Source organism: Salmo salar, chromosome ssa14 (assembly GCF_905237065.1).
Source record: "Salmo salar chromosome ssa14, Ssal_v3.1, whole genome shotgun sequence".
In the NCBI taxonomy this organism is placed as follows: domain Eukaryota; kingdom Metazoa; phylum Chordata; class Actinopteri; order Salmoniformes; family Salmonidae; genus Salmo; species Salmo salar.
The window spans coordinates 93,699,884-93,715,392 of NC_059455.1; the positions used below are offsets into that span (position 1 = coordinate 93,699,884).

General features: G+C 43.4%; 1 protein-coding gene across 10 annotated transcripts in view; it reads left to right on the top strand.

Annotated features, from left to right (window-relative positions):
* The window catches only part of LOC106594333 (alpha-tubulin N-acetyltransferase 1), a 68,623-nt gene that overhangs the window by 17,663 nt on the left and 35,451 nt on the right, over window positions 1-15,509 (top strand). For all 10 annotated transcript variants that reach the window (XM_045695048.1, XM_045695045.1, XM_045695046.1 and 7 more), the window contains exons 2-4: window positions 5,324-5,384; window positions 5,482-5,573; window positions 6,367-6,424. In XM_045695048.1, coding sequence (XP_045551004.1) covers window positions 5,324-5,384; window positions 5,482-5,573; window positions 6,367-6,424 — 211 coding nt within the window. The remainder of the gene's footprint in view (window positions 1-5,323; window positions 5,385-5,481; window positions 5,574-6,366; window positions 6,425-15,509) is intronic.

The following is a 15,509-nucleotide window of genomic DNA, read 5'->3' on the forward strand; positions in this document are numbered from 1 at the left end:
TTTATTGGAGTGTGCCTTTCCATGATTTGGAAAAGCACACACCTGTCTATATAAGGTCTCACAGTTGATAGTGCATGTCAGAGCAAAAACCAAGCCGTGAGGTCGAAGGAATTGTTTGTAGAGCTCCAAGACAGGATTGTGTCGAGGCACAGATCTGGGAAAGGGTACCAAAACATTTCTGCAGCATTGAAGGTCCCCAAGAACACAGTGGCCTCCATCATTCTTAAATGGAAGAAGTTTGGAACCAACAAGACTCTTCCTAGAGCTGGGCGCCCGGCCAAACTGAGCAGTCGGGGGAGAAGGGCCTTGGTCAGGGAGGCAACCAAGAACCGGATGGTCACTCTGACAGAGCTCTAGAGTTCCTCTGTATAGATGGGAGAACCTTCCAGAAAGACAACCAGCTCTGCAGCACTCCACCAATCAGGCCTTTAAGGTAGAGTGGCCAGACGGAAGCCACTCCTCAGTAAAAGGTACATGACAGCCCACTTGGAGTTTGCCAAAAGGCACATAAAGACTCTTAGACAATGAGAAACAACATTCTCTGGTCTGATGAAACCAAAATTGAACTATTTGGCCTGAATGCCAAGTGTCACATCTGGAGGAAACCTGGCATCATCCCTACGGTGAAGCATGGTGGTGGCGGTATCATGCCTTGGGGATGATTTTCAGCAGCAGGAACTGGGAGACTAGTCAGGATCGAGGCAAAGATGAACGGAGCAAAGTACAGAGAGATCCTTGATGAAAACCTGCTCCAGAGCGCTCAGACTGGGGCAAAGGTTAACCTTTCAACAGACAACGACCCTAAGCACACAGCCAAGACAACGCAGGAGTGGTTTCGGGACAGGTCTGAGTGTCCTTGAGTGGCCCAGTCAGAGCCAGGACTTGAACCTGATCGAACATCTCTGGAGAGACCTGAAAATAGCTGTGCAGCAATGCTCCCCATCCAACCTGACAGAGCTTGAGAGGATTTGCATAGAAGAATGGGAGAAACTCCCCAAATACAGGCGTGCCAAGCTTGAAGGGTCATACCCAAGAAGACTCGAGGCTGTAATCGCTGCCAAAGGTGCTTCAACAAAGTACTGAGTAAAGGGTCTGAATAATTATGTAAATGTGATATTTCAGTTTGTAATTTTTAATGAATTAATAAAAATGTAAAGAAAAAGTTTTTTTTTTCTTTGTCATTATGGGGTATTGTGTGTGGTTTGATGAGGGAATAAAACAATTTAATCAATTTTAGAATAAGGCTGTAACCTAACAAAATGTGAAAAGTCAAGGGGCAGATTATTTTCCGAAGTCAATGTATCTATACTGAACAAGAATATAAACGCAACATGCAACAATTTCAGCAATTTTACTAAGTTACAGTTCATATATGAAATCAGTTAATTGAAATATGTTCATTAGACCCTAATCTATGGATTTCACATGAATGGGCAGGGGCGCAGTCAAGGATGGCCCTGGGAGGGCATAGGCCCACCCACTTGGGAGCCAGGTCCACCCTTTGGGGAGCCAGGCCCAGCCATTCAAAATGAGTTTTTCCCCACAAAAAGGCTTAATTACAGACAAAAATATTCCTCAGTTTAATCATCTGCCCGGGTGGCTGGTCTCAGGCGATCCCGCCGGTGAAGAAGCTGAATTTCGAGGTCCTGTGGTGGCGTGGTTACACATGGTCTGTGGTTGTGAGGCCGGTTGGACGTACTGCCAAATTCTCTAAAACGACATTGGAGGCGGCGTATGGTAGAGAAATTAACATTCATTTCTCTGGCTACAGCAACATTCCTGCAGTCAGCATGCCAATTGCACGTTCCCTCAGAACTTAAGACGTCTGTGGCATTGTGTTGTGTGACAAAACTGCACATTTTTAGAGTGGTCTTTTATTGTCCCCAGCACAAGGTGCACCTGTGTAATGATCATGCTGTTTAATCTGCTTCTTGATATGCCACATCTGTTAGGTGGATGGATTATCTTGGCAGAGGATAAATGCTCACTAACAGGGATGTAAACAATTTTGTCCACAAAATTTGAGAGAAATAAGCTTTTTGTGCGTTTGGAACATTTCTGGGATCTTTTGAAACATGGGACCAACAATTTACATGTTGTGTTTTAAGGTTTTATTAGTATATTTCAATGATATTCAAATCAATTTCATGTTCATCCAATTTAGTTTCATTTGGCTACTGTCTGTAATTTTTGCCTCAATATATTTCATGATGTGTTGCCTGACAGTAGCCCTAGGTCTCTTTTACATTACATTACACATCAGAGTCATTGGACGAAGGAGTCTTCTCTAGGGGGGAGTTTTGTTAACATCCCAGACGTTCAACCTAAACATTAACACATGACGCTCGGTCTCAACATTAACACGTGACGCTCAGTCTCAACATTAACACGTGACGCTCAGTCTAAACATTAACACATGACGCTCGGTCTCAACATTAACACGTGACGCTCAGTCTAAACATTAACACGTGACGCTCAGTCTCAACATTAACACGTGACGCTCGGTCTCAACATTAACACGTGACGCTCGGTCTCAACATTAACACGTGACGCTCAGTCTCAACATTAACACGTGACGCTCAGTCTCAACATTAACACGTGACGCTCAGTCTCAACATTAACACGTGACGCTCAGTCTCAACATTAACACGTGACGCTCGGTCTCAACATTAACACGTGACGCTCGGTCTAAACATTAACACGTGACGCTCGGTCTCAACATTAACACGTGACGCTCGGTCTAAACATTAACACGTGACGCTCAGTCTCAACATTAACACGTGACGCTCAGTCTCAACATTAACACGTGACGCTCAGTCTCAACATTAACACATGACGCTCGGTCTAAACATTAACACGTGACGCTCGGTCTAAACATTAACACATGACGCTCGGTTTCAACATTAACACGTGACGCTCGGTCTAAACATTAACATGTGACGCTCAGTCTCAACATTAACACGTGACGCTCAGTCTAAACATTAACACATGACGCTCAGTCTCAACATTAACACGTGACGCTTGCGGTACAGTTTTAGAAGCATAAGGACCTTTTATCTTTCATATCAGCGAGTAATAATTTCCACAAAACACAAGTTTAAATTGATACACACCTTGATAGGGTTAGTGTTCCCACACAGCCATATCTCCATGTTGCAGCGCTTGTTTACAGAAAACAGATGGAAGACGAGGTGACAACCTGTGCTAATTAGCTATCATGTTTCCTGAACACCTGTGTGTAAGTGTAACTGCTACACTGTAGTTTGGTCGGATGGAGACTCCATAGCTGTATGGATCTGTAACTGCTACAGTGTAGTTTAGTAGGATGGAGGCTCCGTAGCTGTATGGATCTGTAACTGCTACACTGTAGTTTGGTCGGATGGAGACTCCATAGCTGTATGGATCTGTAACTGCTACACTGTAGTTTAGTAGGATGGAGGCTCCGTAGCTGTATGGATCTGTAACTGCTACAGTGTAGTTTAGTAGGATGGAGGCTCCATAGCTGTATGGATCTGTAACTGCTACAGTGTAGTTCAGTAGGATGGAGGCTTCATAGCTGTATGGATCTGTAACTGCTACAGTGTAGTTCAGTAGGATGGAGGCTCCGTAGCTGTATGGATCTGTAACTGCTACAGTGTAGTTTAGTAGGATGGAGACTCCATAGCTGTATGGATCTGTAACTGCTACAGTGTAGTTTAGTAGGATGGAGGCTCCATAGCTGTATGGATCTGTAACTACTACAGTGTAGTTCAGTAGGATGGAGGCTCCATAGCTGTATGGATCTGAAACTACTACAGTAAGGATATCTTTTTTATTTCTTTTTTATTATCTGGCTGATGAAAGATGGCTGACAGCTGTAGGTTGAAGGCAGAACGGCTGACGGCTGTAGGTTGAAGGCAGAACGGCTGACGGCTGTAGGGAGAAGGCAGAACGGCTGACGGCTGTAGCGAGAAGGCAGAACGGCTGACGGCTGTAGCGAGAAGGCAGAACGGCTGACGGCTGTAGGGAGAAGGCAGAACGGCTGACGGCTGTAGGGAGAAGGCAGAACGGCTGATGGCTGTAGGGAGAAGGCAGAATGGCTGATGGCTGTAGGGAGAAGGCAGAACGGCTGACGGCTGTAGCGAGAAGGCAGAACGGCTGTAGGGAGAAGGCAGAACGGCTGACGGCTGTAGCGAGAAGGCAGAACGGCTGTAGGGAGAAGGCAGAACGGCTGACGGCTGTAGCGAGAAGGCAGAACGGCTGTAGGGAGAAGGCAGAACGGCTGACGGCTGTAGCGAGAAGGCAGAACGGCTGTAGGGAGAAGGCAGAACGGCTGATGGCTGTAGGGAGAAGGCAGAACGGCTGACGGCTGTAGGGAGAAGGCAGAACGGCTGACGGCTGTAGGGAGAAGGCAGAACGGCTGATGGCTGTAGGGAGAAGGCAGAACGGCTGACGGCTGTAGCGAGAAGGCAGAACGGCTGTAGGGAGAAGGCAGAACGGCTGACGGCTGTAGCGAGAAGGCAGAACGGCTGTAGGGAGAAGGCAGAACGGCTGACGGCTGTAGCGAGAAGGCAGAACGGCTGTAGGGAGAAGGCAGAACAGCTGATGGCTGTAGGGAGAAGGCAGAATGGCTGATGGCTGTAGGGAGAAGGCAGAACGGCTGACGGCTGTAGGGAGAAGGCAGAACGGCTGATGGCTGTAGGGAGAAGGCAGAACGGCTGATGGCTGTAGGGAGAAGGCAGAACGGCTGATGGCTGTAGGGAGAAGGCAGAACGGCTGACGGCTGTAGGGAGAAGGCAGAACGGCTGTAGGGAGAAGGCAGAACGGCTGACGGCTGTAGCGAGAAGGCAGAATGGCACCTAGAGTTTTAGAGGAGCTGCTCTAACAGCTGGTGTATTATTGTTGGATAAGCATGATAATAACCCGCCTCAATATTTGCAGTCATTAGGTGATAATAACTCTCTAGGAGCTGATCCGTCGTCAGTATTGTGGAATAATTCTTATGTAATATCTTATATAATATTATGTAATATAAATTGAATGGAGAAAGCTCATCCGAGAGCAGCACTGCCTTTTTTCTTTCGATCCTATCAGTATCAACACATGTCACAACGACACAGTTAGTGACTGTTCTCTCTGCTTGGTGTTTTTGGGGAAAAGCATGTTACATCTTCGGCCGTTGTAGGAAAGATGCGTGTTAAAGCCCTCGGAAGCCTTAAGTTCCATCGCTATGTGTAAACCTGTCCCTGATTGGTTTGCTGTTACAGTATGAAATGAATCAAACCTCCCCATCTCCTCTCTTCACATTTCTCCTCTTTTTCTTTGTGAAAATTCTTTAATGTAGGTCAGATCCTCAACCCCAAATTGCAGCAGTCATTGATGAACTTGGAAGAGCCTCAGCCAAGGTGTGTAGCCAAGCTGCTGTGGGTGGTTGGGTTTGTGCTGTGTCCTATTTGTGTTGCCGTAGGCTCTAGTTTCATTCACTCTATTGTCTTTCCCCAGGCCCAATACCTGACAGCCCCAATCACAAGTGCATCCAAGCTGCAGACCAACAAGCACCATCTCTACCTGCTGAAGGACGGAGAAAGCAATGGGTACACCTACCTACCTACCTACCTACCTACCCACCCACCCTACCCACCCACCCACCCTACCTACCTACCTACCCACCCACCCACCCACCACCCACCCACCCTGCCTACCTACCTACCTGCCTACCTACCCACCCACCCACCCACCACCCTACCTCCCTCCCTCCTCCCTCCACCTCCCTCACCTACCTCCCTCCCTCCCTCCCTCCCTCCCTCCCTCCCTCCCTCCCTCCCTCCCTCCCTCCCTCCCTCCCTCCCTCCCTCCCTCATCACAGAACATGCATGAACAGCTCTCTGTTTCTATCCTCTTCTGGAACATAGAAATAGTATTACTAGAACGGGGGAAAAAGCCTCCTAACGCCTCGCTCCCCATCACAGATTGCATTAGAAAACGTAATCATCTACTATTGAGGACATTTTGTCCAGCGTCAAACAGAATCCGACAACAGAACATGCATGCACCTGTGTTTCTGTTCAGACCTCTCTTTTGGAAGTCGATCAAGAAATAGCTAATGTTCAAGGCCACCTTGGCATGTCCACTACTGTCACAGAATATTTTTCTTTCTTTCCTTCCTTGTTTCTGTAATGAGTTGTGAGGTGATGAAGGGGGTGCAGTTAGTGGATAAACGGTATGGTGCTGAAACAAACACTACTGTTTTCTACTTCTGGTTTCTCTCAGTGGAATTCACTCCAATGGAAAACGAAGTGAGTCATTTTATGACTTCTGCCTTTTGCTTCCAATGTAGCAGCTTGACTCTCTCTCTCTCTCTCTCTCTCCCTCCCCCCACGCACACAGAGGAAGGGGACTTGCGGTGGGGTTTCTGAAGGTTGGCTATAAGAAGTTATTTCTGCTTGTGAGTGCCACTTTCTTAATTTGGTTTTTCCACAATGTATTTGATGCAACATAGGCAAAAGTTGGTTTCTATTAATGCAAAGTGTGTTTCCTGTTTGCAATGTTTATTCAGTAAGAGGGAGTGATCAGTTCATTCAAGTGTAGGGCTGTGACAGTCTTGGAATTTTGGATGATGGCAATTGGCCAGCCAAATGACCACGGTCACCATAATAACTGTTCGAATAGCAAAACTAATAAGCATATCTCATCCACTCCTGAGTGCATGTGCTGCCATAGAAATATAATTCATAGAATGGGCGTCCCCATTCAAGTCAATGATGGCATAATGGGGGGACTGGCGGTCATTGCAAGTACACCCATAGTAACAAAGCAGGAAGTAAAATATGCGCTGTGATTTGTTGATTCAACTCAACTGAAATGCATTCCATTGCATGATCATTTTAAATGAACATTCTACATTACCATGGAAATTATTGCATCACAATACAATAGATCTAGATTAACAATATACAGGTTAAGACAAGGATTCTAATATCCCATAACCCTTTGTGCCACTATTCAACAAGGAACTTGTGATGGAAGTCTCTCTTTTGACTGTCGTTCAGTCAAAATAACAAATCTTTTGACTCATTTAGTACATTTTGAGGCTGTGATTTGAGTCAGTAATGCCTGGAGCACGCAGGACTCCCTATCGGCGAACGATCAGCTGAACTTGAAAGAGTCATGATTCTACAAGCCTCTCATTCACGTCCCGTTCTCCATTGGGGACTTATTGCAGCTCTCAGAAATTAGACTTGTAAACGTGTGCTTTAAGCAATGTACATTTGTTAATTACCAGGCATACAAATATGTCTGCTTTGGACTGACTAGCAGGTAAAATAAACGTTAAAAAATAACAAATCGTTCGCACATCACTAAAAGGGACAAACTTACGCATTTGGAATGACTGGGAGTGAATTGTAGCAGTACAGAAGGTTTGCCTTCAAAGTGAAAAATAAACACAATCATAGTGAATTTTAGCTAAATACTCAGCAAACACATAACATAACCATAGCCCTAGTAGACTCCGTTACAATATTATCACCACTGTTAATGCATTGGTCAAATGATTGTATTATTGTAGGTGACTTTAATAAGAATTGGCTAGATAAATCCTCTGCTAAGGATAGAAAAACTACTGAAAATATGTATTTTACTCAATTAATTGTAGAACCAACGAGAATCAACCCACAAATGTATAATGTGACTTTGCTCGTTGTGACGCGTCCTGTCAGGATTCTAAATTCAGGTGTTCTTCCAGACTGCTTCAGTGATCATTCCATCATCTATTGTGTTTGGAAAATTAACATACCTAAAGCACCACCTAAATTATTAATTTATTTAAGACAATGTAAAAAAAATATATAAATATTGATGACCTGATATCCATAAACGGGCAAAGATAACGTAGTGGTGATTGTCCTATGAAAAGCCATTGGCACAGGAGAGAGCTGTCTATAACACGTCCACAAGAATCAGCTTTCCAAACGTTACTCTTTTCAGCTGAACTTCCCATTTATTGCGTATATAAATGGCTCCAACATGCATATTCCTATAGAAAAGGTGCAGAGAGATGCATTCAATAAGCTGTATCTGTGATATGGTAACAACTGCATGTGCTCTCCTCTCACCTGTGCTAAATCCTTCCTATATACACACGACCAGTGACCCATGACCCCAACATATAGTGCCCTCTAGTGTACAAAGCAAGTAAAATCACGCCTTGATAGACAACATATACACAACACATAAACAGGCAACAAACAGCTCCTCTAGATAGTCTTACAAATAATAACAAAAAAATCCACAGCAGTTCTGGAAATACACAAATAACTTTAAATAGGTCAAATAATCAACCTATTCAGCAAATCATCCTAAACGACCGTGTCATTTAAGAGCCGGCAGATATTTTACATTTACATTTTAGTCATTTAGCAGACGCACTTATCCAGAGCGACTTACAGTAGTGAATGCATACATTTCATGCATTTAAAAAAAAAAAAACAATGTGTACTGGCCCCCCGTGGGAATCGAACCCACAACCCTGGCGTTGCACACACCATGCTGGCGTTGCAAACACCGTGCTCTACCAACTGAGCCACAGGGATGACCCTATACAGCTGATGTTTTAATCTATTAGCTCATCTGATACGTCAGATAGTCATTTCACCCACAATTCCATCAATGCTGGGTATACAGTGCCTTCAGGAAGTATTCACACCCCTTGATTTTACACACATTTTGTAGCGTTATGGCCTGAATATTAAATGGATTCAATTGAAATTTGGAGTCACTGACCGACACACAATGCCCCATAATGTTATTATTATTTATTTTTTACAAATGAAAAGATGAAAGTCAATAAGTCTTTAAGTCAATAAGTATTCAACCCCTTTGTTTGCTTAATAAGTCACATAAGTTTCATGGACTCTGTGTGTGCTTAACATAGTGCTTAACATGGTTTTTGAATGACTACTTCATCTCTGTACCCCCACACATACAATTATCTGTAAGGTCCCTCAGTCGAGTAGTGAATTTCAAACACAGATTCAACCACAAAGACCAGGGAGGTTTTCCAATGCCCCGTAAAGAATGGCACCTATTGGCATATGGGTAAACATTTTTAAAAAGCAGACATTGAATATCTCTTTGAGCGTGGTGAAGTTATTAACTACACTTTGGATGGTGTATCAATACACCCAGTCATAGTGCTGAGCGATTAGTGCTTTTCTAGGTTGGTTAGATTAATTAAAAACAATCATGCTTTTCAATTTTATAATTTTTTTTAAACATTCAATGCATTATGAAATAATGACATAAATAATTTGACTTTTTTTTAATGGAAATTCCAAATCTCAAAATTGTGAACATTCAATTGCCAAAACATTGAAAATAATCCATTGTCTCTGTCAGGTCCACATTGAGTAAACATCAATAGAAATGAAGAAAGGCGTCCTTCCTAACTCAGCGGTTTCCTTCCTATCCGGCAACTAAGGGATTTCACCATGAGGCCAATGGTGACTTTAAAACAGTTACAGAGTTTAATGGCTGTGATAGGAGAAAACTGAGGAGTTACCCCCCCTAACCTAAATGACAGAGTGAAAAGACGGAATCCTGTACAGAATAAAAATATTCCAAAACATACATCCTGCTTGCAATAAGGCACTAAAGTAAAACTGCAAAAAATGTGGCAAATAAATCATCTGTACGCCCTGAATACAAATCGTTATGACCAGATGCTGATGGAAGTGGTGTTGGAGGGCCAGTAGAAGGCACTTTTTCCTCGGCTCTAAAAAAAATATCCCAATGCCCCAGGGCAGTGATTGGGGACATTGCCCTGTGTAGGGTGCTGTCTTTTAGATGGGATGTTAAACGGGTGTCCTGACTCTGTGGTCACTAAAGATCCTATGGCACTTATTGTAAGAGTAGGGGTGTTAACCTGGCTAAATTCCCAAACTGTCCCTCATACCATCACGGTCACCTAATCATCCCCAGCTTACAATTGGCTCATTCATCCCCCTCCTCTCCCCTGTAACTATTCCCAAGGTCGTTGCTGTAAAGGAGAATGTGTTCTCAGTCAATTTACCTGGTGAAATAAAAATAAACAAATAAAAATGTTTGGGGCAAATACAACACAACACTGAGTACCACTCTGCATCATGTTATGGGTATGCTTGTCATTGGCAAGGCTAGGGAGTTTTTTGGGATAAAAGGAAATGGAATGGAGCTAAGCGCAGGCGATATCCTAGAGGAAAACCTGGTTCAGTCTGCTTTCCAGCAGACACTGGGAGACAAATTCACCTTTCAGCAGGACAATAACCGAAAACACAAGGCCAAATATACACTGGAGTTGTTTACCAAGATGACATTGAATGTTCCTGAGTGGCCTGGTTACAGTTTTGACTTAAATAATCTTGAAACTCTGTCAGGAACAGAGCTTGAAGATTTCTTTAAAAGAATAATGTGCAAGTATTGTCCAATCCAGGTATGCAAAGCTCTTAGAGACTTACCCAGAAAGACTCACAGCTGTAATTGCTGCCAAAGGTGATTTAAACATGTATTGACTTGTGGTGGGAATACTTGTGTAAATGAGATACTTCTGTATTTAATTTTTAATACATTTGGAAAACCTTTTAAAAAATTTTTTTAATACATTTTCAGTTCAGGCTGTAACAAAATGTGGAATCAGTCAGAATACTTTCTGAGGAGACCAACACCCCAAATCAGACATCTCACTTTAGAAAGATTAAACCAAGTGATATATAGTGGCTTGTGAAAGTATTCACCCCCCTTGGCGTTTTTCCTATTTTGTTGCCTTTACAATCTAGAATTAAAATAGATTTTTTGGGGGGGTTTGTATCACTTGATTTACACAACATGCCTACCACTTTGAAGATGCAAAATATTTTTTGTGAAACAAACAAGACAAAAAAATTGAACTTGAGCGTGCATAACTATTCATCCCCCCCAAGGTCAATACTTTTTAAAGACACCTTTTTCAGCAATTACAGCTGCAAGTCTCTTGGGGTATGTCTCTATAAGCTTGGCACATCTAGCCACTGGGATTTTTGCCCATTCTTAAAGGAAAAACTGCTCCAGCTCCTTCAAGTTGGATGGGTTCCACTGGTGTACAGCAATCTTTAAGTCATACCACAGATTCTCAATTGGATTGAGGTCTGGGCTTTAACTAGGCCATTCCAAGACCTTTAAATGTTTCCCCTTTAACCACTTGAGTGTTGCTTTAGCAGTATGCTTAGGGTCATTGTCCTGCTGGAAGGTGAACCTCCGTCCCAGTCTCAAATCTCTGGAAGACTGAAACAGGTTTCCCTCAAGAATTTCCCTGTATTTAGCACCATTCATCATTCCTTCAATTCTGACCAGTTTCTCAGTCCCTGCCGATGAAAGACATCCCCACAGCATGATGCTGCCACCACCATGCTGATGGTGGCACCGTCATGGTGATGGTGTTCTCGGGGTGATGAGAGGTGTTGGGTTTGCGCCAGACAGCGTTTTCCTTGATGGCCAAAAAGCTCAATTTTAGTTTAATTTGACCAGAGTACCTTCTTCCATATGTTTGGGAAGTCTCCCACATGCCTTGTGGTGAACACCAAACGTGTTTGCTTATTTCTTTAAGCATTTGCTTTTGTCAGGCCACTCTTCCGTAAAGCCCAGTTCTGTGGAGTGTACGCCTTAAAGTGGTCCTATGGACAGATACTCCAATCTCCATTGTGGAGCTTTGCAGCTCCTTCAGGGTTATCTTTGGTCTCTTTGTTGCCTCTCTGATTAATGCCCTCCTTGCCTGGTTCGAGGGTTTTGGTGGGTGGCCCTCTCTTGACAGGTTTGTTGTGGTGCCATATTCTTGACATTTTTTTAATAATGGATTTAATGGTGCTCCACGGGATGTTCAAAGTTTCAGATATTTTTTTATAACCCAACCCTGATCTGAACTTCTCCACAACTTTGTCCCTGACCTGTTTGGATAGCTCCTTGGTCTTCATGGTGCCGCTTGCTTGGTGGTGTCCCTTGCTAAGTGGTGTTGAAGACTCTGGGGCCTTTCAGAACAGGTGTATATGTATACTGAGATCATGTGACACTTGGATTGCACACAGGTGGACTTTATTTATTTAATGTCTTCCCTGTGGATCAGTTGGTAGAGCATGGTGTTTGCAACGCCAGCATGGTGTGTGCAACGCCAGGGTTGTGGGTTCGATTCCCACGGGGGGCCAGTACAAAAAAAAATGCATGGAATGAAATGTATGCATTCACTACTGTAAGTCGCTCTGGATAAGAGCGTCTGCTAAATGAATAAAATGTAATTATGTGATTTCTGAAGGTAATCGGTTGTACCAGATCTTATTTATGGGCTTCATAGCAAATGGGGGGGAATACATACGCACGCACCACTTTTCCATTTTTTATTTTTTAGAATTTTTTGAAACCAAAAAATAAAAAATCATTTCACTTCACCAATTTGGACAATTTTGTGTATGTCCATTTCATGAAATCCAAATCCACTTAAATTACATGTTGTAATGCAATAAAAGAGGAAAAACACCAAGAGGGATGAATACTTTTGCAAGGCACTGTACTGCCTCTCCTCTATGAAATGAATTCAGGAGCAGGTCTAGATGGACTGGAACCCACATGTATAAAGTGGTCTACTAATGTTATTATGTGTCCTCTAAGACAGTGGTTCCCAGACCTTGTATAGTCCCGTACCCCTTCAAACATTCAACCTCCAGCTGCGTACCCCCTCCAGCACCAGGGTCAGCGCACTCTCAGATTTTGTTTTTTTGCCATCATTGTAAGCCTGCCACACACACACTATACGATACATTTATTAAACATAAGAATGAGTGTGAGTTTTTGTCACAAACCGGCTCGTGGGAAGTGACAAAGAGCTCTTACAGGACCAGGGCACAAATAATAATATATCTGACTTATAAAACCTTATTTGTTAATCAAAAATTGTGAATAACTCACCACAGGTTAATGAGAAGGGTATGCTTGAAAGGATGCATATATCTCTGCAATGTTGGGTTGTATTGGAGAGAGTCTCAGTCTTAAATAATTTTCCACACACAGTCTGTGCCTGTATTTAGTTTTCATGCTAGTGAGGGCCGAGAATCCACTCTCACATAGGTACGTGGTTTGAAAGGGCATCAGTGTCTTAACGGCGTGATTTGCCAAGGCAGGATACTCTGAGCGCAGCCCAATCCAGAAATCTGGCAGTGGCTTCTGATTAAATTCAATTTTCACAGAACCGCTTGGTGCAATTTTGATGAGGCTCTCTTGTTCAGATATCGGTAAGTGGACTGGAGGCAGGGCATGAAAGGGATAACAAATCCAGTTGTTTGTGTCATCCGTTTCGGGAAAGTACCTGCTTAATTACGCACCCAACTCACTTGAGTACTTCGCTATATCACATTTGACATTGTCCGTAAGCTTGAGTTCATTTGCACACAAAAAATCATACAATGATGGAAAGACCTGTGTGTTGTCCTTGTTAATGCAGACAGAGAAGAGCTTCAACTTCTTAATCATAGCCTCAATTTTGTCCCGCACATTGAATATAGTTGCGGAAAGTCCCTATAATTCTTGATTCAGGTCATTCAGGCGAGAAAAAACATCATCTAGATAGGCCAGTCGTGTGAGAAACTCGTCATCATGCAAGCGGTCAGACAAGTGAAAATTATGGTCAGTAAAGAAAACTTTATGCTCGTCTCTCAATTCAAGAAAACGTGTCAATATTTGCCCCTTGATAACCAGCGCACGTCTGTATGTTGTAAAACCGTTACGTGGTCGCTGCCCATATCGTTGCATAGTGCAGAAAATACACAAGAGGTCAGGGGCCTTGCTTTAACAAAGTTAACCATTTTCACTGTAGTGTCCAAAATGTCTTTCAAGCTGTCAGACATTCCTTTGGTAGCAAGAGCATCTCGGTGGATGCTGCAGTGGACCCAAGTGGCGTCAGGAGCAACTGCTTGCACGCGCATTACCACTCCACAATGTCTCCCTGTCATGGCTTTTGCGCCATCAGTACAGATACCAACACATCTTGACCACAAGTCCATTTGATGTCACAAAGCTCTCCAGTTCTTTAAAAAATTCCTCTCACATTGTCGTGGTTTGCAGAAATACCTTGAAATAAAAGGTGGGGGTGAGGATCAGAAAACCAGTCAGTATCTGGTGTGATTAGTATCTGTATGCAGGCCATGGAAGAACTAGGACATTTTCAGCTTCCAGGAATTGTGTACAGATCCTTGCAACATGGGGCCGTCCATTATCATGCTGAAACATGATGCGATAGTGGCGGATGAATGGCACGACATTGGGCCTCAGGATCTCGTCACGGTATCTCTGTGCATTCAAACTGCCATCGATAAAATGGAATTGTGTTCATTGTCCGTAGCTTATGCCTGCCCATACCATAACCCCACCGCCACCATGGGGCACTCTGTGCATACCACTTGCCCACTTGACGCCATACACTTTGTCTGCCATCTGCCCGGTACAGTTGAAACCGAGATTCATCTGTGAAGAGCACACATATCTAGTGTGCCAGTAACTTTCGAAGGTGGGCATTTGCCCGCTGAAGTCAATTACGACGCCGAACTGCAGTCAGGTCAAGACCCTGGTGTGGATGACGAGCACACAGATAAGTTCCTAGAGACGGTTTCTGACAGTTTATCCTGAAATTCTTTGGTTGTGCAAACCCACAGTTTCATCAGCTGTCTGGGTGGCTGGTCTCAGACGATCCCGCAGGTGAAGAAGCCGGATGTGGAGGTCCTTGGCTGACATGGTTACACGAGGTCTGCGGTTGTGAGGCCAGTTGGACATACTGCCAAATTCTCTAAAACGACGTTGGAGGCGGCTTATGGTAGCGAAATTAACATTCAATTCTCTGGCAACAGCTTTGGTGGACATTCCTGCAGTCAGCATGCCATTTACACGTTCCCTCAAAACTTGAGACATCTGTGGCATTGTGTTGTGTGATAAAACTGCATATTTTAGAGTGGCCTTTTATTGTCCCCAGCAGAAGGTGCACTTGTGTAATGATCTTGCTGTTTAATCAACTTCTTGATATGCCACACCTGTCAGGTGGATGGATTATCTTGGCAAAGGAGAAATGCTCACTAACAGGACTGTAAACACATTTGTGCACCAGATTTGAGAGAAAAAAGCTTTTTGTGCGTATGGGAAATTTCTGCTATCTTTTATTTCAGCTCATAAAACATGGGACCAACACTTTACATGTTGCGTTTATATATTTTTTCAGTATAGTTTAGCATGCGGTAGTTTATCATTCTATCTTACTAAGAAAAGTTCAAAACATTGGTTTCACTACAGATCAGTAAACTGGTTCCATGTATATCTTAGCAATAGAAAACAATGTGTTTTCATAGAAGGACACAAATCAAAACTTCTTGGACTCAGTAGAGTACCTCAAGGCTCAGTACTGGCCCCACTTCTTTTCTCTGTATTCATAAATGAATTGCGGGACCAACTGGCAAATGTATTCACTGACATTTTCAACCGCTCCCTGA